At 44.1% G+C, this 25,671-nt stretch overlaps 2 protein-coding genes across 4 annotated transcripts in view; one reads left to right on the top strand and one right to left on the bottom strand.

Moving 5' to 3' along the window:
* Positions 1-33: 33 nt before the first annotated feature.
* On the bottom strand, positions 34-7,018 carry DBR1 (debranching RNA lariats 1). The gene is made up of 8 exons (XM_065844983.2): positions 6,792-7,018; positions 6,596-6,720; positions 6,431-6,511; positions 5,312-5,397; positions 3,888-4,112; positions 2,970-3,050; positions 1,691-1,836; positions 34-1,190 (listed from the first exon to the last, which is right to left on the bottom strand). Exons 1-8 carry the CDS (start codon positions 6,986-6,988, stop codon positions 512-514), a joined length of 1,620 nt encoding a protein of 539 aa, XP_065701055.1. The 5' UTR covers positions 6,989-7,018; the 3' UTR covers positions 34-511.
* A 165-nt stretch (positions 7,019-7,183) lies between these two features.
* The window catches only part of LOC136104959 (serine/threonine-protein phosphatase 2A regulatory subunit B'' subunit alpha), a 56,057-nt gene continuing 37,569 nt past the window's right edge, over positions 7,184-25,671 (top strand). For 2 of the 3 annotated variants that reach the window (XM_071812387.1, XM_065844356.2), the window contains exons 1-2: positions 9,896-10,035; positions 22,382-24,826. In XM_071812387.1, coding sequence (XP_071668488.1) covers positions 22,820-24,826 — 2,007 coding nt within the window. In that variant the 5' untranslated portion in view covers positions 9,896-10,035; positions 22,382-22,819. Of the gene's footprint in view, positions 8,296-9,895; positions 10,036-22,381; positions 24,827-25,671 lie in introns of those variants that run through there. The other variant, XM_065844357.2, reaches the window with a different exon arrangement.

Consider the following 25,671-nt stretch of genomic DNA (forward strand, 5'->3'; position numbering starts at 1 on the left):
TCGAGGTCCCTTCCAATCCCAAACATACTGTGATACTGTGAATTCTATTTTGAAATTTAATTCACAAGGTTATTGCATGTGCTACTTTGTATTAAAAGTTCAGTATAAAAACAGAAAAAACAACAATAAAATCATTCAGTCTTGCAAGTCAGACATCCTCTCACTTTGACTTCAGTTACAGTTTAAGAGTTCTTGTATAGCAGTACAGCTGAAGATACATAGTATACACTAATATACACATAGTATACACTAATAACCAAGAAATGAAGCAAAATCAACTGATTACACATGAGCTTTAAATCCTTTGACAAAGTATTTTGTTGGAAAAGTCTGCTTCTGACTTGGATGTTTAATGCAGATAAATCTTCCCTGCAAGAGCTACACGCAGCCTCTTCAGCCTAAGAAAGTAATATGAATAAGATCAAGTAACATTAAAAGCACAAACAGTCCATCACAGTTCTCACCACCATAAAAGGTGGGCAGAGAAATTAGCTGTATATCATGTGAAGTATTATTCTGTTTTATCCTCATCCTCTGCAGCATAGATAGCTTGATTTCTTCTCTTAATTTTTTTAATGCCACTGTCCCCATTTGCATTACCACCAATGCGCTTTAATGGTCTCTCAGTTAAGCTCTTGTCTTCCACCTGCTTAGTCACACCAGATTTCTCCAGTTCCTCGTTAGTGGAGTCCATAGCATCATCAGATGATACCGCCATGGAGTCTGGCATGATCCGGATGTCAGAAAAACTTGCAGAGAAGTCAGGAGGATGATCAGGGGAAGGATCTACAGAACAGGTACTCAAGTCTTCATCACCACCTTCGTCGTCCAGCATTATTTCGTCTGGATTAATGGATGAAAGTCCAGAATTATCTGTATTATATTCACTGGGTTCCTCTGCTGAGCCAGTACTGTCCATCTCCTCTTCTTCCTCCTCCTCTTCATTTTCACCTCGTACTGAGCCCTCTTCTTTAGCTTGATGAATCCTGTCATTGATGTCAGTGAGGCCGAACTGGGCACAAAACTCAGTGGTCTGTGGATTGATGATATGAACTGGTTCCATATTTTTTTGGGGCTTGCTGGGATCATAACAAGCAGCTGTCAGTGTGAAGTTACAAGGAATTTTGAGGTCATGATTCAGCTCTTCTAAAACCTCTTTGATGGCTTCTTCTGTTGCGCTGTAATCCCACCTGAATAAGTGTATAAAGTTTAAACAAGTGCAGCTCGTCAAAAGGTATTTCCTGTTCCCACTGCAAAGAGAAACTTTTAAAGATGGATAATAAAATCATCTTACGACACCTAAATTTCTCTGATGACTTTTCAGGAATATATACTACCTCTGGTCAATACTGAGATTCCCCTCTCTGCAACAAGGATTTGTGTATTATGCAAACGCACCCACTCCCATAATCCAGCCTGATTTTCAGTCTCAGTGTCACTGACAAGATGATTGGCCACCGAGTATTTTTTGCCACTCAAATGGTGGTATCTAAGTTGCAAAACGAAACTAACCACTGATGCAGAGTAGTAAAGTTGAAAGCTCTAGAATACAGGTCTTGTCAACAGCCCCCTTGTTTTCCAAGGCATTTAGCAAGTCCTACAGGCATTACAGGCTGCAGAACCGAGAACCATAACCCTTACAGTTCAGAAAAAAAAGAACACTTTCCGCTTTACTTCACATGCAACTTACTTTGCATGGAGGCCATTATTTTCAGGCATATTCCACGAACTCTGAGTCACATTAACAAGGCTGTTGGTGGCCTTGAGGACTGCAATCCACTCAGCATCATACTCCAGCGAGTCACCTGCATTGGGATCATGTTCTATGTCTACTATCTGTTTACAAAAACAGGGAAAACAGACAAGGTGAGTTATTCCTCTTGATACCAGAAACTGATTAAAGTTTCAAATGTTACTTTCATGGTACAGAGTCTTAATGAAGTTTCAAGTACACTGAGCTAGTGGTCTCAATCAAACAAGTCCTCTCAAGGTAGCCCTACACAGAAGCTTATAGCAATAAAGGGCTAAGAAAGGATTATAATAGTGAAATAGTAACGAAAGGCATTTCTGGATTTTAGCTTTCAGCAATCAAAAAGCAGAACACTCTCCTCCACGCTGCCAGCTACTGGACAGTTGCGCAACTCAGAAAACAGAATTTGCCTACTCTTCATGCCGCCTTCTAAGCAGGTATACATCAAAAACTGGTAGCAACAGTTATTCTGCTGTCTTCAGTGACATTAACCCAAATCCAACCATGCCAAACTGCATTAGCTGGGCTCTGATTTTAAAGAATCCATACAGTAATTCAGCCTTGTAAGATAGTTTTAGGGAAAAGAAGAAAAAGGATATACTTTAAAAAAGAGCTCCACACAGGTTGATCACCATGCAGCAGGAGGCAGTACTACTCCAGACCAGTTCTGCTACAGAATTTTAAGTGCGGACTAGCACCCCGAGTTACCTTTACATGGCATCCTCACACTCTTTCCTAAGGCAAGTGACCCCACCACACATCCAAGGGACATATAATGAACCATCTTCCCTTCAAGCTGACAAATAAAAGCTGCTTTAAAGTAAGACTACTAAAACACTATCTGAAGAAAGAGGCTCTGTCTGACTCAAACTGTCCAGGAAAAAAAGAAGAGCCTCAAGATGGGCTTTCCTCTTAGGTCTGGCATTTGTCAAAAAAACACAAGAGGAGTTTCAATTCAGGTTAAAATAGAGCTACTTCTCCAATTAAGTACTTGTTATAAGGTGGAAGGAAATGATAGGGATAAGTAAACACTACACCTGAATGACAGGACACGTGGTCTGCTTCATTCAAGACAATATTATGCAAAGACCATTGCACACATGCACACATTCCTCCATTTATCAAAACTGTTCTACAGCCTGTATCTGAGCACAGCACTTAGCAGTCCAGCCACGGGAAGTTACTTCAAAAGTAAAAACCCACTGCACATGGTCATCACCTGCAGAAAGTCTCTGTGTGGCAGGCATTTATCCAGAGCCAAAAACTTGGTTGCTTTTGGTAGCTCTTCTTTGGAGTTTGTCTAGGAAACAAATGGTGTTAACACAGTCATGAGCATTTCTATGAAATCGAACCATTCCAAACAAGGTATAGAGATTTAAAGGCATAATCTATACAGGAAATGATCTTCTGAAATAAAAAAAATCAACACTGGATTGTAAGACAGACATAGAGGGACAAAAAGACAAGCTTCACTGAAGTCTACAAGGAAGCTGGATAAAGATAAAGCAAGAGCCACACTTCTTCCTTAACCAAGGCAGCCACTGAGCCTTGAAGCAAAGAGAAATTCTTTAACATCATTAGAAACAGACTTGTTGAGTCTCGAAGGTCCAGAATTACACTTTTACAGCTAAATAACTTGCAAATAGGAATAGCAGGTCACACCACTTCCAGGAATAACTCAAACCAAGAGAAGCTTCAACCTACAGGGGCTGGTTTTCTGCTTTACCCAGGCTGCCTGACAACTTCATCTGCCAAGCTTTACTACGTGCATCCTCCCATTCCCAGTTAACCACTATCTTATTTTCAGCCACTTCTGTCACCTTGTTTTGAAGTTGTCTCCTTCTCCAATGAAGTGGGAAAGAGAGTGCTATAAACTTAGTTAAGAAGTTTCAAGTGCAGTAATGTTAGCTATGTCACGCTGTCCCTGAAGACTACGTAGTTCCATCACTGATTTAGAACATCTCTCTAATTTACATAAGCTAGCAGTCTTAACACCACTTCATGTTTTGCAGCTTAAGATGAGTTTTAATAATGGAGCAGAAACAATACGAAGGTGCTTTTCTGGACATGATTACCTGCACTGGAATTCTAAAATGTGCTTGGAACACATACAGTCTTGACTTTTTTCCCCCTTTACCTCGTGTTGCATGAATGCTGCAAATTTAACATGAAGATGTGCTGAGAACCAGTACGTGGGTTTCAGATGCTGCAGAAGCTCAGAAGCAGCAGGGCTTCCCAAGGTGTTGCTCTCCACTTCTTGACGGAAGAAGGATTTCATTTTAAGAAGCTGTTTCTTGTTTCCATAGTGATATATGCTCCTGGGCCAGTCATGTGACATAAATATATCAATTGGACGCTTCAACTGTAAAGCCAAAATGCATGTGATATAAATAAATCACAGCTGATAAAGAAGTTTTGAAATCACACAGCACAAGATGGTACATGTATATCAGCGCGTGTTCTACCCCAGATCAGAGTTAGTTGCGATCAACAGGCTCACTTTTTAAAGCAAGTGAGTATACGAGTGAGCCCCATCTTTCAGGTGGCCTTTGAACGTGTCACGGGACTCTGGTCTCCATGGTTTGCACTACACTTTCTTGGGACAGTCATGATCATGGCATCACACTAAGTGTCAGACACTCAAAAGAAGCCTTAAGATTACAGCTATAGAGCAAGTTCTCCACTCAAAAGGCATCTTCTTCCTCATGAAATTTTTAAAAGCGTTGTTTGAAAGGGATAATGGCTAAGCACAACATTCCTCCTCAAAGCAAGCACCCCTTACAAGCCTAATCAATGTCTTTAGCACGTCTTCGTTCGATATTCAGCATATTTCCATCAGCTCTATCAGAACACACTTCTAGATGAAACCTGAGCCCAACTGATAAGAAATTTATAATGAAATGCATCGAACTCTTTACAATGACAGCATCCCTATATCTACTCAACACTTAAGTGTGCTGTGGCAACCTGAATAAATATTCACAAGATGCTTATAAATACATGTATTCACAGCTTCAAATGGAGTAGCACGTGTGACAAAGCAGCGAGTAGGCAACAGCTCAACAACAGAGTTACTCTGTCCTTTGATCAAAAATACCTCAACCACAGAAATTTGGGATCAACTTACTCAGATGGTTCAATTTTGATGAGTTAACTTTGTACCTACCAGCCTGCACGTTAGACAAGGTAGCATCCATCTTCCTAAAGCTAGCATAAAGCTGGAACAGAGGTGTATAGTTGGAGCACCTTCCATTCTGTGAATTTTATCCAATTAAAAACAAACAAACAACCCACCACAACCAAACAAAACCACACCACATTCCTGTCTGTGCCTGACTCAGATCAATTTTGCACAGCTACACAAAGCATTGGAGGAGACATTCAGCAGGAATAGCAGTGGGATAATACCCAGCATAAAACAGCCTGTCCAGATTAGCTGGGTGTTGTTAATAAGGTTTGCTATCCAATAGCGTTCATGTTCACAGCAGTTTTAACATCTTACTTCTAACTTAATGAAAACTATATACTACTGTTTAAAAAAAAAATAGAGTTTTCACTAACCTGCTTGAGTTTGAAGACTTCGATATTCCTCACATGGTAAGCGCTTCTGATGGTTTGCTGGTTGTATGGTGGACACTCAAAGTGGCCTGAAACATTGCAAAAAAGCACGGCATGACATCCGACTCCTGCCTCCAGCCACTGAGGCTGTGATTGTGTTTCCTTAAGAGTGCTGCCACTAACCATCAAACTACAGCTTAACAGATTCAGCAGCAGCTTAAACACATCTGTAACTGCCCAGAGGCACCATAGACTCTGCAAGTGCAAACATGGACTCTGTCTGGAGGGCCATAGTCTCCAACTTTGCCTTGGGACAAAAACACCTAGCAGAGCTCCTACCTACTCTTAAGAATAAACAGAAAAAATACTTTAATAGTTAGTATTACTGTCAAAAAAGTCTCATCTTCCACATGCAATATTCAGGCATACAAACTGCATGCTTGGGAACAACAAATTTAAATAGCATTGATAGGTATTAGACAGAACGAAGTGTTCTAGAAAACTAGTTCAGTACTTTGCAGCTTGAAAGCCACCTACAAGTTTTCTCTAAAGCAGCATGTTACTAAGGATAATATTACTGTACAGTAATCACAAGTAAGAGACCACCGTTTTGTGTGTTGAGAAGGTCAGAAAGACTAAACTATCTCCTGTTTGCTGACACCAGGTATCATCTCTGACACGATTTCTGTCCACTGATGGTGGCCTTTCCAAGGATGAACCCTTGAATACACATAACCAGAAGGAAACAATCTAGAGAGGTACTGACACTAAGCCCCAGCTCAGGACAGTACATTTGTACAATATCACACTTATAACTTGACTGTTGCACATAAGGAAAACTAAACAGTCTTGCATTGCATGCTCAAAGGGCACTGCCATGGAAAAATCAAGACTGTTCCAATAACAACATTCAAAAGGCATACTGCTTCCTGCTGTGGTCGCCAGACACCTACTGACTCATTTGCCACCTCCAGAAAAAATCCGGCTGTTGAGCCAAGAGACGTTTCCAGCACAAGAGTCGGTTAGGGAAGATGAGGAACGGCCAGGCCCTCCCGCCGAGGCTCAGGCCCAGCGCTCCCTTCCCTGTTCCCCACCCAGCCGGGCCCGCCCTGGCCCCCGTACCTTTCCGGTAGTCGTGAGACTTGAAGATGCCCGAGATGCCGCCGATCCTCACGCCACGGAACCGCACCACGCCCGCATAACCTGGGGAGACGGGAGCGCAGCCGGTCACGGCGGGGACGGGCAGGGCGAGGGGTTGGGGGGGAAAACGCCGGCGGGGGACCCTACCGAGGTAGTAGATGTTGGGTGCCACCCAGCCGCCGTACGGCAGCTCCTGCAGGTGGTTGGACGCCTCGTGGTTCCCGCCGATGAACACCGTGAGCACCGGGGCCTTCTTCTCGCCGGAGTAGTACCTGCGGGGACACGACAGCCGCTGCAGCGGGCCGGGGCCGGGCGGGACAAGGCCGGGCCGGGCGGCGCTCACCGGTAGAACGTCTGCATGTGGCGGTACTTGGCGGGCACGGCCATGCAGCGCAGGTCCGCTTCGTTGCGCACGGCCTGGAAGTCGCCGCAGCAGAGCAGCAGATCGGGCCGCACGTTGTGCCGCCGCTGCAGCAGCTCCAGCGTCTCGTACATCTTGTCCAGGGCGCCATGGCAGCACCCAGCCACCGCCACCTTCATCGCCGCCGCTCCGCCACTGCGCAGGCGCCGCGCGCGCCTTTCGCGTCACCGCCGCCCCCTCCAGCGGCGCCTGCGCGCTGGCGGAGCGCGGCTGCGGCCCCAGCCCCGGGCCGGCGCGGAGCCCCCAGGAGAGTCTCATGTGCCGGCGCGGCCACGGCCACGCGTGCCTGGGCGGGATGAGGACGCCGCACCATCAGCTGTTGTCGGAGCGGGCCGGGGGTGCTGCTGCGCTCCCCGTATCTCCTGCCGGGGAAGCAGCAGAATTGTCACTTGCTTCTCGCGGCACAAAGGCCACCAGCACAGTGGCGGCAGAGCAGTAGCTGCGCACGGTTTTGCCTGAGTTTGTGCCAATAAATGTCCAGCTGTGGGTTGGCGAAGGTCACACGATCCCTGCTGTGTGTTTATCCTGCCGGTCCAGCATCAGGCTTTTTTTTAATTATTTACTTTTTTTAGCAGAGGCAAGGAGTGGCTTCTTGTAACTTCCCGACAGCAGCAGTCGGTGACTTTCCCAGGGCAGTGGCACACGTGGCAGGGTGAGAAATCGAGCAGCTCTCCCTTCACTTACAGACTGCCGGGCTCCTTCGTTTGGAGAGCACCCCATGTCCTTATTTTGAAGGGCAGTGAATTGGATCACAGGGTGGTATTTGTGTGTCACGTAATAAAACCACTCCAGACTTTTTCCACTGTTGGGAGATTTTTTTAACGGTCTTGAGGGATTGAACAAAATTACAATAACACAGTTAAGCATTAACTTGATACTACTTACCCTGTAATCATGGGACCAAGCAGACATTCCTGTTCGCCTACGGTTGCAACTATTACCTAATGGTCTCTCTTTTGATACTAAGAAAATATGAGTGTTCTCTAATATATTTCATAATTTCAGAATGTTGGGTTACTTGTCTGTTCTTTGAGGCTCCCATCCAAGGCTGGCTGAAGTGAAGGGGAAAGTTCCTCTGGCTTTCAAACCCCACAAATCTTCAGGGTAACAGCGCACACAGACATGTTCCTAGGTGTGCTTGGCTCTTTCATTAACTTTACTAAGACTTACCGAAGCGTAGTGTGAGAGCTCGGTCAGTCCCACACATCTCCTGGGATGGCTTTCCATCTTCTCTGGGGAACAACAGCAGCCTCTTGCATTTGCCACGTCTCAAACTTCCTGAAAGGAAGCAGGTAAAAGACAGAGAAGGTCCCTGAGTCTCTGGAAGATACTGCCTTACCCAAGATACACCATCCGGGGGGGCTTTCTGAGCAGCCTCAGCCTGCCAGCTGGTACTTCTGCCTACCCAAATTCATCCTCAGTCAAGGTAAGCTGACACTATAATTGCAATTCCTGGGTTTGTTAGCTCAAGCTAATTTTTTATACTTCATGTGCCACTTATCCCAAGGGAACTGGTGCACAGTAAAGTCTTTAAGGGTGTTTTTTTTTTTTTAAATGTTGTAGCATTTTAGTATTTGTACACTATTCGTGATGTATCTCAACATCCCCAATTTAACTCTGGGTGTTGACTGAGCAAAACTGCTCTGAACTTTCCACAGCAGTCAGACCACAAAGGGAAGCAGCCATGCGACTATTTACAGGGTAAGTAGCAGCAAGTTAATGTTTAACTCTGTTATTGTAGTTTTGTTCAGTCCTTCAAGACTGTTTAAAAAAACATGTGACTGAAGCACAGCTCTTTTCCACCACCTGACTAATGCGTGTTTGGCTATGGACTGGGCTTGCAGTCACAGTCCCTTGCCCTGATGTTCTTGTGCTCAGATGTCCAATCCTACAAGAGAAAACTTGCACTTCTCTGAAGTGACTGAATGCACATCCTGTCCCCTGCAACAGGCAAAGGAACCGTGAGCCCAAGAGGGAGTCCTGAAAAACAGGCTGAAATCAGTGGATTGTTTGAGTGGGAGGTATTTGGCCTTTTGGCTGTTGCCTGCCTGCAATGACCCATAATGTTTTGGGTGTTTATTTGTTTCCTGAGCTACCTATGGTAATTTAGAGCCATGGAAATTGTTCAGTTTTCCTCTCCAGAGAAATGAAGGAGAATGAAAGGCATCATAAGGGGCTGCAGATGAGAACAGAATGAGAGGGAGATTTTCCTGTCAAGTGCTTTCCAGCACTTTTAGAACATACTAAAGGATTTGTAGCACATCTAGAAGATACTAAAATGCACAGGAATCACAAAAGGGAGGCATCTGTAGCTGATTTCTGGGGTGGGATAGCCTGGCTGAGAAGGAAGGTATAAGGCGGAAGTGGTGGGAGACTGTGTGTGTGAAGGAGATGGAGGTAAACCTGAGGTGTGAGAGACAAATGGGAGATTTTGAGCGGTCCCTGTAGGGCACAAGAGAGCATGGGGTGCAGGCTGGTGTGCGTGTGTGCGACAGAAGGAAGACAGTACTGCCATCACCTGAGAAAAAGACTTCATGAGGTTGACTTAAAAATCACAAGACTGACCTGCAACAACATTCTGGAGTCTTTGGCCATCTCCTCCCTCAGAATTGTGTCTGGAAAACACTCTGCCAAGGCAAGTTCTGCTGAGGTGTGGCAGTTGGCTTCCCCTGCCAGTGACACTTCGGCTCTTTTCCCTCTTAATTTACACCTTTTCACAGAGGCACCCATCAGGCTGTAGGGCTGAAAAATCCTCCGAAGCCAAGCGATGAAGCAACCGCATCGCTGGGTTTCTCGAGCGGCTGAGGGAAAACAGACACCACCGCCCGGGGACGCTGCGTCCCGGTGAACCGCAGCCCCGGGCCGGCGGGCGCGGAGGGGCGCGAGGCATCCGGCGCTGGGACCCGGAGCCGCCGCCTCCTCGCTGTGAGGAGAGGGCGGGGCGGGGCAGCCCGCTCTCCTCCCCTCAGCGCGGGCAGCGCCATTTCGCCGCCCCCTCCCTCCCTCACAGCCTCCCCTCAGCGCGCCCGGGGCTGCCCGCCCGCCGTGCCGCGCCTCCGGGGCGGGGCCCCCCGCCGCGCGGAAGGGGCCGGCCGGGGAGGGCGGCAGGGCTCGCCCGGCGGTGGGAGCGGCGGTGCCGGCATGGGACGGGGCGCTGCCCCGGCGGGTAGGTGCGGGGCGCCGTGAGGGGAGGCCTGGCGCGGGGCCGCTTGGAAGCAGGCGGAGGGGTCGGGACGGAGCAGCCGCCAGGCTCTCCCTGGTTTGTCCCATCAGGGCTCGGCGGCGGGGGCAGGTGCCGGGCGGGCCCCGGGCTGGGGGTGCCGGTGTGTTTTCTGTGGGTCCTGACCCGTCCCGGAGCGGCGGTGCCGGCGCTGACAGGGGCCGGGCGGGCCCGGCGGGTCGGTCTGCGGGGCTGGGGGCGGGAGCTGCCGCTCCCCTGGGGGGCCTGGCGGGGAGGGCGGCGGGGCCGGCGGGCTGAGCCGCGGTGTGGGAAGCAGCGACTGAATGGAGTTACAAGGAGTTACAGTGTAACACACAGGGTGGAGAAGGAGGACGTACTACTCGCATCGCATGCCTTAAGTTGTGAAAATCACTAGTGTTGGTGGTGTGGAGGCTGAGACTGTAAATTGTCTCAGAAGAGTTTTGACTAAGTGCTGAGAGGAATAACGGCTTCTAAGCACAGGGCTCTGGGTGTAGTTTCCACTTCAGATGGCCTGGAGCTGTTGATTGTTGTAAAGCAGGAGGTTAAGAACACTTGCTGCTCACCTCAGGACCCGGGGTAGCTGGACCTTTAATGTTTTCAATGTAGCTGTTAAATTATAGTCATGAAAGTAGGATTTTTTTTTCTTGAGTGTTTCTTCGTGATCAAGAAAGGGAACAGAATTGGCTGCAAAACTGTTCGTGGGCAGAAAAATCCAGGAGTAAGCTGCGCATAAACTTGTAAAATTGAATAAGTGTTGGAATGATTTACCAAAGGATGTGTTCCTACCAGAGCAGTTTTCTCTGAAGGTCATTGGACTGTACTGGTCTCAAGTAATGTAAATATTTTTAAGCCCGGGACTTATTTTATTACCTCTGTTCTTCACACTAAAGAAGGAAGCCCTGGAAGACACGCTGTTCTGTGCCCCCATCTTTCCGTGCCAGCAGCGCAAAGGGAAGAATTTGGGAGAAAAGGCAGGTAGTCCCCAAGCTGTTTGCTATTAAGGTGCTGCCTGAGAGGCTGAGGATGTTTTTTTGGTGGTCATCTCACATGTTTATCTCATGTGATCTGATGCCTACTTCAGGAAGTAGATTTTCAAGGTATTTACTTAAAATACCTATCTCTTCTCTTGATTAATTCTTGTGAATCTTACGAACTTGGTAGTTCTGCTCTCACAGGATGGGTAGGGGGAAGCTATTTTCCTGAGAACCTTGAGAAGGTTGTCAGTACTCTTAGTCTTATCTCCATGTTGTAAAATTATGTATTTCATGTCTGATGGTTCTGAGAAGCTGAAGCAAGAGACAGTGTTTTTCATTTTTTTTTCAGTAGTTACGTATCTGGAAGCAGTAACAGTGTATTAGATGAGACTGATTTGCATTTGACTTCATATAAAATGAAAAAGCTGAAATTCCCTGATGGCATGTAGCCAGTTTCCAATACCTAGACCTTTGCAACCACTGTCATGCGTCATGTTGTTTTGTACTCATGATTTGCACAGAGGAGCAGTGTTAAAGGTAGCTATGGGCAAAGCTCCTCAAGTGAAAGTTGACTCATGTGTGACTGCCAAATAGTGCAGAGATTCACTGGTAAAGCATCTATTTCGTCTCCTTCAGCTGTGGCCGGTGGAGCAGGTGGTGAATATTGTGGCTCAGGCAGTTCAGAAATCTCTGTAGTGGATCCCTGTGGTCTAACACTCCCTGCCAGTAACCCTGGAGGTATAAATATGATGCTGCACAGTGGAATTTGTGGTTTTTCCTTTTTTTTTTTTTTAGGATCTTTCTCCATCCTTCCTGCAGACACCTCTCTCCCTTTGAATTACACAGAAAACATTACTTTAAACAGTAACTCTGGACTTGGTATATCCAGTATAGGGGTTGCTGTGCAGTCTTGCTTCGCTTTCTTTGTATAAATGTTTTCCATTACTGTTTTTACTTAAATGATTGCGTGCTGTTCTTCCTCATAAGACTAGGTTTTCTTCTGCTATGCAGAACTGAACTTTTTTGAAGACTAAATTAGAGCTTGGATCTTGTGCTCCAATTCTGGCAGAAAATGGACAGCAAAGTAGAGCTGTGGGAGGAAGGGAGTTTTCTTGTTCATAACTAAGGTAAAGTGCTGTCTAAATGAACCGGTTCCATGTGTGTTATGGGACAAGCTTCTTCCACCAGACTCCACTGTTGTATTTCCTCTGCTGCTTATGTTCCTGGATCTGATTTTCAGAATTTCTTATGTACAGCTCTAAGGGCAGTTACAACTGAGCAGGTGCTATGCCTTGAGCATATGGAGCACTCTGTAAGGTCACATACTTTAGAAAAGTAATGAGTAAGCTTGTTAAAAAAGACTATTTTAATGAATATTTGGATTCATGAATGCAAATGCTGCTGTTCACTCAAATCAGAATAAGAGAATATTTACATTTATCTGGTTTTCTGTTTTTTGTGTGTATTACTTATCTTTTTAATCTGTTTCTGTTTAAATACACAGGAAAAGAGGGATAAATGCATGGAAGTTTGTTTTTGTTTTGTAAACATACAGGGGAAATTACTTCTTCTGTCTTATTAGGATGTCCAATTCAAATATCCTTGATTTTCCTTGGTAGAAGAAAGAGGGTAGAAAAATTATGCTTCATTAAGTTGTGTTGCTTTGATCATCCTGATCTGTCTCTCTGGTGTGGCTTATCAAAGCCATGAGCTGTAAAAGCTGTAGCAGTGCCAAGCTTGCTGAATGCTAGGACATGCTGCACCTTTTGGCGTAATTTGTTAGGTCTCAACAGCTGCTCCTCTTTGGAGTGTGAGCTGGAGGCTGGCAGGAATGGGCTTGTGGAAAGGATGACTGGTGGAAATGACTGCTTGCTTCTTACTCCTGTGATTATGCCTCAGAGGATGGACACACAGCACAGAACCGGAGCATTTCTCCCCAGCTTGGCGTTTCACCTATGGAAGAGCTATAGTACTCCAGGTGGAGGAGGTATGGGCTCCGGGTATGGACTGGGAGCTGAGACTGCCCTGCAGAAATGGGCTGCCAGCTCAGATAAGAACTTTAACGCAGATCTTGAATGCATGAGGAAATAATTGAATAAAGAGTAGCATTATACAGATAAGACATGGAGAAGTCATATAGGACAGCAATGAGAAATGTATGAGCTCTGAATAGATGGGTAATAAATGAAAAAAAAAGTTATTAAATTAAAAACTTAGCCCGCAGATCACTAGCTAGTCTGCTACAGGAGAAATTTTACTTAACTTACAAGTTTCCAAAATGGTTTTAGGGAATCTGTAGATTGGCATTCCCTCAGTCATGAACCTTTGGTGACACTGAAGTTACAATTTGGACACAACTTTTCATTTGTTATCTTCACACAAATTAGAGTGATTTTATTAAAGTGTTAAGTAATTGGATTCTATTAATATAAATTAACTGATTCTAGGGAAAATAAGTATCTCGCTAATATGAAATTATCTCTTTCCATATAGGGTTATAAGCAGTCAAGAGACATGGCTTAAGCTGGTTATCTGAGCCTTGCTAATTATGTGCTTTTGAATCTTGTTCACCTCCCGTGTTTTCTGGTTGGTCACCTCATTTTCAGTCAGTGTGACAAAGCTCAGTCCTACAACTTATTTTTTTTTTTTAACTCTTGCCTTGTTAAGCTTCAACATAATGTTAATGTATTGGGGGCCTGCTACATGAGCTAAGATTAAATGGTACTTCTATACAGACATGTGGCTGGAACAATAATTACTTGGCAAATTATTTATACTTAACAGATTGGTGTTATGTGGAAAAAATTGTGTGAGCTTTTACTCTCTTGCTGTCTCATCTGTATAACTGGAAACCAGTCTCATGGGACACAAATTCCTGTCTGGTCAGTTTTAGTTCCAAGTCTCTGTGCAAAGGGAAAGTTGAAGCAAGGTATTTCAGAAAAAGCTGAAAAGGGCAAAATATTTCTTGATGTTATTAACTCTCCTCCTGCCCAGCTGAGACCTATAATGGCAAGCTTTGTAAGGCCCACATGTTGTTTCTCCACAACGGAGTTTCTTGTGTATTTGTCATCAAGGGTGCAACAAGCTGGTGTTTGTGAAGGATATAGCAGCACTGGAGTATTATTAATAGATAACCCTGTGACTTAATCTGAAGGAATTACAGTGAATAATCCTGCATTCACTAACTGCTAGTCAGTATTTTGGAACAATAGTTTAGGGTATAGTGTCAGGTTTACTTTTAAAAACCAGAGTAGGCTATTGTTACTGATACTGGCCCGGTCTTTTTGGATGTTGGGCTTGCTTTATGTTGCTGCTGTAAATGTGAAGAGGTTGTGTTTAAGTTAGTGTTGGGGGATTTATTTTTTTTTAGGGTAAATCTGCTGAAGGTGGTTTCCTAATGTAAAAATTGACTTCTCCAAATCCATATTGACTGCAAAGCAGTATTTATCGTCCTGTCACAGATGGCGATTCTCAAGGTCATGGCTGCTTGGAAGCCTGCCTTGGTAAGTGCTGCTATTGCAGTGACCTTCATGGTTCACTGTAAGAATGCTAAAGTCCAGCTTCAGCTGGTAAAGTTAAATGGTCTGAAGTTATTTGATGAGAAGGCACAAAAGACAAGCGAGTATTCTGCTGTTTCTGTGTTTTCAGAAGGAGTTTAACAAAGTTCTTTATGAATGCTTCTTAAGGGAAATGAACTGCCATGTAGGAGGAGTGTGGCTTTTTCAGTAATTAGTACCTGGTTAAAGTGTAGGAAGAACTGTCAGTTTTTTTAGTGAAGAGGGATCCCAGGGAGATCTGTATTCAGGTTTGTGCTGCTCAGCATAGTTAGAAGTGATCAGGATGGGAGGCTGAGTAATGAAGTGACAGTATATGCTGAGAATCACAAAATTAGAGGAGCAGGAACAAAAGGTGACTGGAGTTGCAGAAGGTTCTCACAGTACTTGTTTATAGGCAAGTGGTACTTGATACTACTAGATATAAAATAGTGTGCGAAGGGAGGAACAACGAACTGTGTATGCAGTGATGAGCTCTTAAGAATCTGGGCCATTCAGGAAAGAAATTTTTTAAGTAATGAAGATAAAGCTCTGTGAAACTCTCCCAGGAGCAGTCAAAAAAAAAAAAAAAGGCCAATAGAAATGACAGGTCTTGAGGAAAGGGAAAAGGGAGAAGGAGCAAAACAGGATGTCATAGTATAAATTTATGACATGTTTGTGCAATGAAGAACATACCCTCCAGAAAGTTAGGGGCTGACATTCTCCCCTCTCCAAAGATTAGGGGAAAACATAAAACAGCATAATTGAAGCAGCTTTTGTGAAAAGAGTAACCAAATAAACCTGGACTTAGTGTGGAAAATACATGATTGGGAGTAGTATGGGAAAGAGGAGGAATTGTGATGGTGATCTGCAGCCATGGGAATGTGAGGCAATTGCTCTGTGTTAATTTTTTTGTCACCTGAACATGGCATGAATAACAGGACATTGGATGGTGCCCAAGCAAAAGGTGGTAACTTTTGACAGAGGAAGTATTAAAACATGACCCCTTGATTCCCCAGAACCTTTCTGGATCCATGGCATCCTTCGATGAGGAGTTCCACAGGTTTGCTGCATGTATGTTTAGTTTAACCTGCTTCCTATAGCATTGCTCGATTGCACCTAGTTCTTGTGTTGGAGGAGAAGGTGAGCAGTCAGACCGTATCTACCCTTTCCATGACATTTGTGATTTTGTAGAAGATAATCATATTCTTCCAAAGTCATTTCTCTTCCAGTCTGAAATCCCTGGTCCTGATCAGTCATTCCTTACAGACAAGCTGTTCAACACCTTTGGATCATTCCTGTTTCTTCTGAGGCTGCATGAAAATTTTGGTCTTTAAGAGTGGATACCTTCCTCTTGCCTAGAGTGTTCTATTAGTAGTGCCTGCACATTTTACAAAGGACAAGAGTATAATTGTTCCCTCTTGAAAGCCAAGTAGCAAGAGGGACAGAAGTTATGAATTAACCCAGGTGGTTATGTGAGCAGCTGCTTGAGAATGTATAATGTGAAAATAGTGAGGCTTGGAAGAGGAAAGCACTATGCGGTCATAATACTAGTTTTTGAAAGGCAGTTCAAAAATTCATTTCTGAATGTGGTTCTCATCTGTTTGGGATACTGTGCACAGTTTGGATTCTTGCATCTTAAAGTGTGTAGTTGAACCAGGAAAGCTTAGGAGGGGCAGTGGAAATGACCAAAGGTGCAAAATGGCTTCCATACAAGAAAAACCTGATAAGTGAGGACTAATAACCCTGGGGAAGAGAAGGCAGAGGAATGACCTGGAATTCTGTAAGCTTGGGAATGCTGGGGACAATATGCATACAGGGCTAGTGTTTGCACTGTGTTTCAGTATGGGATCTTGACATACTGAAGCTGCTGGGTGATGGACTTGGACAGGGTGGTAGATGGTGAAATGTCTTGTCCAAAGTTGCTCTGGATGCACAGCGCTTCTGTGGGATCTGGGGGATGCCCAAGCCCATGGGAGGGAGATCCTTTGAAGGTTACTAATTACACAGAAACCACATCCAGCTTCACAATTCTCATGAGCTGAAAACAGTGGAGACCGGGAGAGTGCTCCTAGGAGACAGCATATATCTTTTTTTCTAATACCTTTCCCCGAGCATTGGCATATAGAATAATAGAATCGTTTTGGTTGGAAAAGACCTTTAAGATCGAGTCTGACTGTTAACCCAGAACAGCCAAGTCCACCTCTAAACCGTGTCCCAAAGAACCTCATTATATAGCCACTGTTGGAGACAGATACAGTTGTTCTTGTTTAATGTAACTTATCTCAAAATTTGATTGTTTTTGAAGCTCAATGGGGTGATTTTCTTTGAGGTGCCTGCCTCTCTGCATTGCCTACTGAGAGTGCCTAATACTTCATTTCTAGATAGCTTAAATCAGATGAATTGCACCTCTCTTTTATGCTTTTGTAAGAACAATAACAAATTCCAGACAGAATTCATAAAAGGACTATAGAAATGACTTTGAAGACATTTCTCTTCCACACTCTCTCTGGCAATCCTGAAGAAGGCTTAGAGGTGGTTTAATTATAGTGTGTCAGTGCTTGTGGTTGTGGAAATGTATCTTGCGAAACGTTCTGTAAGTTGGGTTAAGAAAGCCTTATACCTGTTTGCTGGAACTTCATGTTGAACATACTCAAACTGGAAATAACGCCTCCTTTTTTATAGTGCATATAATTAAATACCGAAATGCTTGAGCATATGAAGAAATATTTTCTGGGTCAAATAGGAGTTCTCAGTTTGACTAGGTCAGATCTTCTGACCTGGGTTATGAGGGCAGGCAGGATTTGTAGCCATCATGATCCGCTGCAGTGTCTAATAAAATAGCTTGGTATTAAAACCTCTTAAAACTAAACTTGGGATACAAACACCTCTAATCCTAAAACTTACAGGTGCAATTGTAAATAGTTTCTTTTAGGACAGCTAAAATGTATATGTGTCTGTGAAATTGCCACTGGTCATGAGGATTGAAAAGTTATCACAGCTGTAGTTTCCATATAAGTCCTATGTATAAAAAGAGTCCTTTTGGATTAACTACACATGCTACCATTAAGGATGTCAAAATGTTATGAGCAGTAAATATATAAGAAATATAGGGTAAAGGAGCAACCCAGGTTTCTTCAGTATGGAAGGAAAAGTTATTATTTTTACTCTCCCGTTCAAATTATTTTGAAAAGTAATTTGTGCAAGTGATAGCAAATTGTAAATTGGTTCCTTTGTGATGGGTTCCAAATAATTTATGTAAGCAGCTCCTTGTAATGCTTCTGCTGAATTCAGCAGTGGATTTGTTACAAAAATTTCCTACCACAGCTACTGGTGATGTGATTCTATCATAGGTGGAACATCTGGTGGTGGAGTTAATACTGGATTTTCAAAGAATTTCAGTGACTGTATAGAAAGCTGTATAACTTTACAGGTGGTCACGTGAACCCTGTCGATTCTGGCCGTGCTCACCTGGGCCACTGGAGCAGCGCCTGGCTGTGTGATCAGAGACTCGGGATTTTGTGGAGTGGGGCCCCTTGTCAGCTCATTTACAAGCTGCAGAACAGCTCTACTGAGTGAATCACCTAACCTGTTCCAATCTTCATCCTTAGAGGGTGCATTTGTGGTGTGCTTTGGACTCTTAAAGTCTACCAGGTTCTGACTTGAGCCAGGTAGTAAGAAAAGTAATGATATATCACGAGGTCCAGTACCTGGAAAATTAATACTCTTTTTTTCTGATTATATGACAAAGTACCAAAGATTGGCTGAAAGCTGTGCTTTGCAAGGACACATTGCTTTGTTATAGTATTTGCCTCGTTTTGTCTCTTGTAATCAATAGTTTGCTCCTGAATCTGCTTTGTTTAGTAAACTGTTAATAAAAATCAAGCATTTCTAAATAAGGGGATGCAGTTACATGCTGCTTTTGGTACCACAAGCTCCTCTAAGAAGGTAAGACCTGACATCTGATTACATAGCTAGGTTGAAACTATATGAATGACCAGCTAAATGGCAAAGCTGTTATTCTGTCTTTTACAAGAATACCAGACTTCAGAGATTATCCTACCATGTCTTCCACTAGAAACAAGCATGGTTGCATACTGATGTCCACGCTGTGTGCGGGTGCAGAGGGGGCTGGTTTATTCCATACTGCGTGTTAGAGTGGCTTCTGACTTCTGTTCACTAATAAATGTTGCTGCTCATGCTGGAGAGAGTTGAGGAAGATTTTTGCCTAATTTGAGTCTTTCAGAGGGAGCACAGGCCTGTCCCGTAGCTTTCTAGGCTTCAGTTTGCCAGTAAGTCAGTACTGGTTGACAGTTCCCATCCTAACAGATTGTCATTGTTCAGTTATTTAACTCCAGCATAATCTTTGCATGAATAGAATTTCTTGTGTGTCATATAGAATAACCTTTTATATCATTAGTATCTGCAATAATTTTTTCCTTTGGGAAGTGATTCATGTCATCTCGCAGATAGGAAAGACATAAAGCATTATTCTGCAGTCACACAAGAGGCCCTATTCATGTGTAGTTTATATTGTGAAGCCAGTCCTGTATCCTCAGGGTTGGAGTTGGTTTCGTGGCAGCAGTCCTAATTACAGAGTCATTCTACAGTATCTCTGAACTGGGGCCTGTTCTAGAGCCGCAACTGGAATGAAATGGCGGGCTGGAAAGAACAAAGTATGAATGTTTTTTTATGCGTTCAGTCTTTCTGTTGTTGCTATTCATAAATCGTAGGTTTTAGTCACCAACCGAAAGTCACAATAAAAGCCCATTCAAGCAGAGCTTGAGACCAGGTTCTCAGATCTGATAACATGAATACTTACTCTTCACCTAGATTTTGTCTTGACTAGGTTAACATCCTAGATCATGTTTGATGGATCACTGTAAAATAGAGCTGCAAGCTGAGCATGTGCTGCCTTGGTCAAGCCAGTGAAGAAACAAGGAAAAGAGTTTCTGCTTTGTGTCTATATGCATTTGTGATGCCTATACATTTTTTTTTTTGTCTTGCATAACTGGAGTCAAGTATTCCAGCACCTTGAATAACCTTAGTGTGTTTTTGCAGGCAGTGATAATAAGGCAAGTAGTAAATAATCACTAAGAAGCCATTAGTTAATCTGGTTGAAAAGAAAATATCAGGTTTTTGATATTGATTCTTTGATTATTTCCTTCCCTCACACAGCCATAAAAGGTGCCGACAACAGAGGCAGGAGGTAACAATCTTGTGTGGGCCTTGAAAAGTTTGTGTCTGGGTTATGTTGATATGTGATAGGACCAGAGAACACAGGTATATTGGAAGGACATTAGAGAAGGCAGCAAATGTGGCTGCAGGACCTGCCTTTTGCTTAAGCAGAAAGGGTTGACTATTTGTAACGTGGCTGAGCAATGGTTTAGGGCATAAGCACCTAAAATTATTTGGGAAATATAAAGTGGAGATGGTGGGAAGAGCGTTGGTATTGCGCATAGCTGGAAATACAAAGCTGAACTAAAAAAGGGTCAGTTTAGGTTGAGAATCTAGGAGACCTTTTGTTTAAGAGCTCCTTGTGGAATAGTCTCCCAGGCACAAAAAACTTTGAAGGTTGTTTAAAGAATTGGAGAAACTGCCTCAGTGCCAATAGAAGGGGTACATATGTAGGGAGGAAATTAGCCTTGGAGCCATACAGGAGAAGGAGACAGTCTAATGTATTATTTCTCTAATTAAGGAATAACTTAATCAAGATGTCATTATTTCCCAGATTAGGTATAAACCCAGATTATTTTTTGGTAAAAAAAAGGCCATTCTCTCTTTGCTTTATATGACAGAGGGAAGAAGGAGCTTTGAGGAAGAAAGTATCATAATTTTTCAGAAGTAATACTAATTCTTCATCAAATCTGAAGGTCCTGAAGACCTCTGCTTTCTCTGAACATTATCTAACTTTTGTTTTGGGGAATGCTCAAAAGAGGAAAAGCAGCAGACTTCTTGCCTGGATATGTTAGACAGAAGGCACTCTCAGGGAGTCCATGGATGCTTAGACTTTCTGGAGGCACAGAGCACAGGTTTTCCTGCCTGAACAAAGACCATTAAGTCCTATGAGATGCTGGGGAGCCAATAATACCTTTTTTTTTCCTGTGGCTCTGATTCAGCACAGCATTTACCACACCTGATAGTGAAACCTGAGAGTCAGTGACTGGAGGGTGTGGACTCTTATTACCTGGGTTTCTGCCTGCTGGTATAAGCACCCGGGGGTTTAAAAACGGTTCTGTTGACGCCCTTTATCCCCTGGCAGCCTGACTCACTGGGACACACCTCATACCTCTGCTCATCCCTCCGGCCGGCCCTCCCGTGCCGATGGGGCTTTGGGGCAGAGCCAGCGGTGCAGAGGGGAGCAGTCCGGGACAGGCATGGGAGGGTGTGAGGAGCTGGCCTTGGCACGATGTGCAGCTTGGCCTGCGGGGTTTGATAGGCAGGTGGTGGCCTGTTACAGGTACATTGAGCAGTTCTTCATCTTCAGTGTGATCATTTTGATGCTTTGTAGAATCCAAAGAACAGATCAGGAAGGTTTATTTACAGTGTGCAATTCTACCTGATTGCAGTGAGCGATCGCAGCACACTACAAATCTCATGAAGTACTCGGTGCTGCTCAATTTCAAATTAAGGCTTTAGAATGTGTAAAATGTGAATGTTGAACAGTCTTGTGCTGTTCCCAGTCCCAATTACAACAGCACCAAACTCTAAGGTACTTCCCTTTTGTGTGATATGTTTGTATGGGCTCGTGAGCTGAGATGGGATGTGTGGAGGGCAGTCCTTTCATCGCATAGTGCAAGATACTGAACTTTGAAAGCAACATAATAAATCCATGCTGTAGTGTAACTTAGCTGCAATATAATCATGTATTATGAAATTGTTTCTGTTTGTACAGCAAGAGAGGGTGCTCAGAATTTCATTGGGGTGTTTTAATTTGATTGGTGAAGTATTAAACACAGATGAAGCAATATCTAAAATTTAAGACGCTTAAGTCTGGGATTTTCTATCTCTTCAAAACAAAGTTAAGCAGTGCTTTTTTTTATTTTTTTCTGGAGCAGTTGTGATGATAGGAAATGCAGCTGGAAATGGCTATGCTAAGTATAAAATACTCAATTCCTAGTTTTCACAGGCTTAACCTTTATACAAATGTTACTCTCTGCTCTTAATGTCTATGCCAGTGGGCTTATTAAATAAAACACACTGCTATTTATGGTTGTAAAAGAATTAAAAACAGTTATTTCTCCTTAAAATATTTTGCCATGGTCCCAGAGACCTTGGTGAAAGGCTAATGGAAGCCAATGCGGCCTTTACTAAAGGCCGTGCATTCTTAGAGGCATTCATCTACTTTGCTGGAGGCTGTTTGCAGCTTTTTATAATCCAGAGAGCTTGGAAATCCTGAAAGTGCTTTTCTCTACTGCTCTTTGCTTTATCTTTAGAGTCTTGGAAAAATGAAAGCCAGAAATTCACAACACGATCCAAATGGTTTGCTCCATTAGAATTCAAGGTGATGTTTTGTTCAGTCTGGGGAGGGGGGAAAAAAGAAAAGCAAGTCTAAAAAAGAATTAATGAGTGGTTAAAATAGAGCTGTTCAAATGGCAGCACACAGCCTGTGTATAAATATAGGCTAGCTGCTCAGCAGTGTTCTTATATGGTAGATCTGAGGGAAGGAAAAATATCGGCCTACTCTTATTCTGCAGAAGCCTGTGTGTTGGTTGTTACAGTCTGGCGCCGTATGTTTGATGGTAGACAAGGCTGCATATTACATAGAAATTGTAACAACTCTTGCCCTTTTTTCTGTTGCAGGGACCTACCTTACCAGTGTGAGAGGGGACTCTCACAAGCATACTGTGGATTTTTCGTCTCTATATGCTACTTTTACTGACGCACCCAAAAAGAGAGGAGGAGGATCGAACAAAAATCATTGTCTTGTCACTTCTGCCTAGGAACTGGCTGAATTTTATGACTCCTGCTGGATAAGGTACCTGGACCACTAGAAACAGAGCAGCTAGAGTGCTGCATCTCTGATCAGCAAAGGCTTCTTCATGGAATACAAGAATCGTGTTGCCTTAAGTTAAACCGTAGGCAAGTTGCACTAATTGTTGTAACTGTACTGCTCATACCACTCCAGACTTCACTAGGCCTTTCCAAGGCAGCAGTTTCTCATGTAGTTCAAATGTTTTTATTAAATCTGGTGTGGCTGTGAAAAGCGTGGGGGCGGGTGAACTTTTTCCTGTTAAGTTCATGGTGAATTTTGAAGCCTCACTTCCAAGCGTGATCCGTGCTATGGCAGCAACCTACAGACTGATGGTCACTTCTGTGAACTGCTACAGCAGCGTGGTGATAGACCAGCACTTCCAGCACGCCGTGCATTACTGCACAGGGACTTGCCAAGTGTTTAAGCAAGGGGTTACGTGCATAGTTGCCCACCACAGTGTCTGCGCAGAGCTCAGCGTCCAAGATGTCAACCTGGACCAGAAAATTTCTGTTCCTGAAAATGGACTTGCCTTGCCTGGAAATGAGGACTATCACCAAATCCTCCCAAATAATCCAAGAATCAAAAAGGGGTCTTTGGTGCAAGCCTCCAGCAGTTTAAAAGACATCACTGGTGAGGCGATAAACCTTGCCAGTGGTAAAATAAAGGAATTCTCATTTGAAAAGCTCAAAAACTCTTCCAGTCATGTGGCCTACAGAAAGGGAAGGAAAGTTCGGTCAGAATCATTCAGCAGACGATCATTTGATTTTGACTTGATTTATGGGCACTTCAATAATGATGAGAACTGCCCTCCCTGTGGCTTTTTGCAGAGCCCCTTACCTGTGGAGAAATGGCAGGAGAGCAACGATGCTCCCGAAGTCAGCATGAATCCCATGGTTCCCTTCTCTCCTAATTCCTTCTCTGAAGAAAACTTCATTACCCAGATTTTGGAAAAACACAAGCTAGATGGTTCTTCTGGTGGAGATATTAAGGTGTGTTTAGACATCTTGCTCAAGTGCTCAGAGGACCTGAAAAAATGCACAGACATCATAAAACATTGCATCAAAAAGAAGTCTGCAGGCAGAGTTGGTGGAGGGAATGGCAATGATCCCCTGGCTAATTCAGAAATGATATATATGAATCTGATGACAAGATTTTCTTCATACCTGAAAAAGCTTCCCTTTGAGCTCAAGCCACCAGGACACAAGGAAGCTGGTGACTTGGCAGACCTAGTGAACTGTTTTCACGGCTTGCCACAAACTCCCTTTCCCCCCGTATTTGGAGATGAGCAGCCACCTAGGTATGAAGATATTATTCAGTTGCCATCCTCAAGTGCAGCTCCTATTGGAGCACCAGGTGATCAAGGTGAGGTGACAAACACCCCTCAGTCCATCCAACCAAGTACTGTGAGCTTTACCTCAAACTCCCTTCACAGCGTCCCCCAGGAGGACGGTGTGAGAGCTGTCAAAGATGCTTGTGCTCTACCTCAGCTACCAGCCGTGAGCCCTTCTGACTGCACGCCTTCCACTGAGCCTCTCTACATTGAGGAGGAGTCTGACGGGGAACGAACATTAGGGAAAATAAAGACGGCAGAGCAGAAAGGGAGCTGGGAGAGTTTAGAGCGCAGCTACCAGCTAGCTGGTTGTTCAGATCTAACTACCAATGCTAAAGCAGAATGTACCAGAGTGGGAGATATTGAGCTCTCCCATGCTTCTGAGAAAATTACTCCTTTAAAACCAGTTTCAGATACTGCCTTGCGTGGTTCCCAAGCTGATGGCTCCAAAGGAGGACAGATGTGCAGTAAGGTGGACAAGGAAGAGATAGACAAACTGCTGCTGGACTTGGAGTGCTTCTCACAGAAAATGGAGAGTACTTTGAGGGAGCCGTCGCTAAAGGAGAGTGAACCTGCCTGCTTGCAGGTGTTTGGCCAGCAGGGTAAGCAGAAACTACCTGTGGCTCTTGAACCCAAAAATAAACCCGTTGACCCTACTTCCCCATTGTCAAAAGTCATGGAAACCAATGGGCATAAAATGGAAGAGGATGACAAAGCCCTTCTACTGCGTATCCTGGAAAGCATTGAGGACTTTGCCCAGGAACTGGTGGAATTCCAGAGGGGCAAGGGAAGCTTGTCCAAGGAGAGGGAAGTGATGCAGATTCTTCAGGAAACTTTAACAAACCCTTCACAGTCCCTCCTTGCAGGGCAAAAGAGCTGTGCTGGGGCTGCATCCAGAGACTCTGTTCCAGCTTCAATTCAGCAGGCCCCAGAAGTGATTAAGGTAAGAGAACCAAACTTTTGATGGGATAATAAAACAAGCATGGGAAAATGTGTGTGGGGAAGAAAAAACTTCATCTTGCTAAATGACTTGTATTTTGGATGCTGCAGTGTGGAATAACATGCTCAACCTGGCAGAAATGTAGCATTTATTTCAATACAAACAAAAAGAAGGAAACTAAAACTCATAAGCAAACAAAATATTCTCTGATGTGTGGCTTCACCTTTGAGCTTTTTCCTTCCCTGCTGGCACTCCCATAGGCTGTTCGCTTGTGCTTTATATGGGTCCTGCGTATTAGAGGGTAGAAACAATTTTTCAGCACACTGTTATTCCTGGGAGCAGGTATTGGTCTGCGTCTCACCAGTGCAGTCAGAACTGAATGTTCCACCTCTCCATTCCCCGTCTCTGAGCAGACTCCAACGACCTTTGTTGTAAGTAAAGAGAGAGATCGATCGATCCCCCAGGGCACGAAGACTGCTGTCTAGGAAGATGTTTTCTTCTCCCTGTCCCCAGTGCATGGAGTCCTTGTGCAGTCTGCATTGCTTATATCTCTCAAATGAGGAATAGGATTTTCCAGGAAAAAGGGTCTTGATGGGAACCTGCTTTAGAGGGAAGCCAAGGCTGGCTCTCCAGACCACAGCGCTTTTGATTTGATAACCAGTGCCAACTTCTCAAGACAAATTGATGCCAAACTTCTAAGTGAGCAGAAATTATAGAGAGGGCTTCAGTTTCTGAAATCCACCTTCCATGTAGGCACTAAACTTTCATAGCTCCTTCCAGCTGGAGCATGATGTGCATATCTTCAAAAACATCTACTTTCCTGAAAATAGGGGTATTTGGTGCAGGTG

The sequence above is a fragment of the Patagioenas fasciata genome, chromosome 9 (assembly GCF_037038585.1).
Source record: "Patagioenas fasciata isolate bPatFas1 chromosome 9, bPatFas1.hap1, whole genome shotgun sequence".
NCBI classification, from domain to species: Eukaryota; Metazoa; Chordata; class Aves; order Columbiformes; family Columbidae; genus Patagioenas; species Patagioenas fasciata.

Bases quoted from the DNA above. Each gene is read 5' to 3' on its own strand.
- DBR1 (XM_065844983.2), bottom strand. From the start codon at position 6,988: ATGAAGGTGGCGGTGGCTGGGTGCTGCCATGGCGCCCTGGACAAGATG. The intron at 5,398-6,430 runs GTACGGGGGCCA...GCAATGTTTCAG, and splicing joins GTCTCACGACTACCGGAAAG to GCCACTTTGAGTGTCCACCA. The intron at 1,191-1,690 runs GTAAGTTGCATG...ACACTTATTCAG, and splicing joins AATAATGGCCTCCATGCAAA to GTGGGATTACAGCGCAACAG.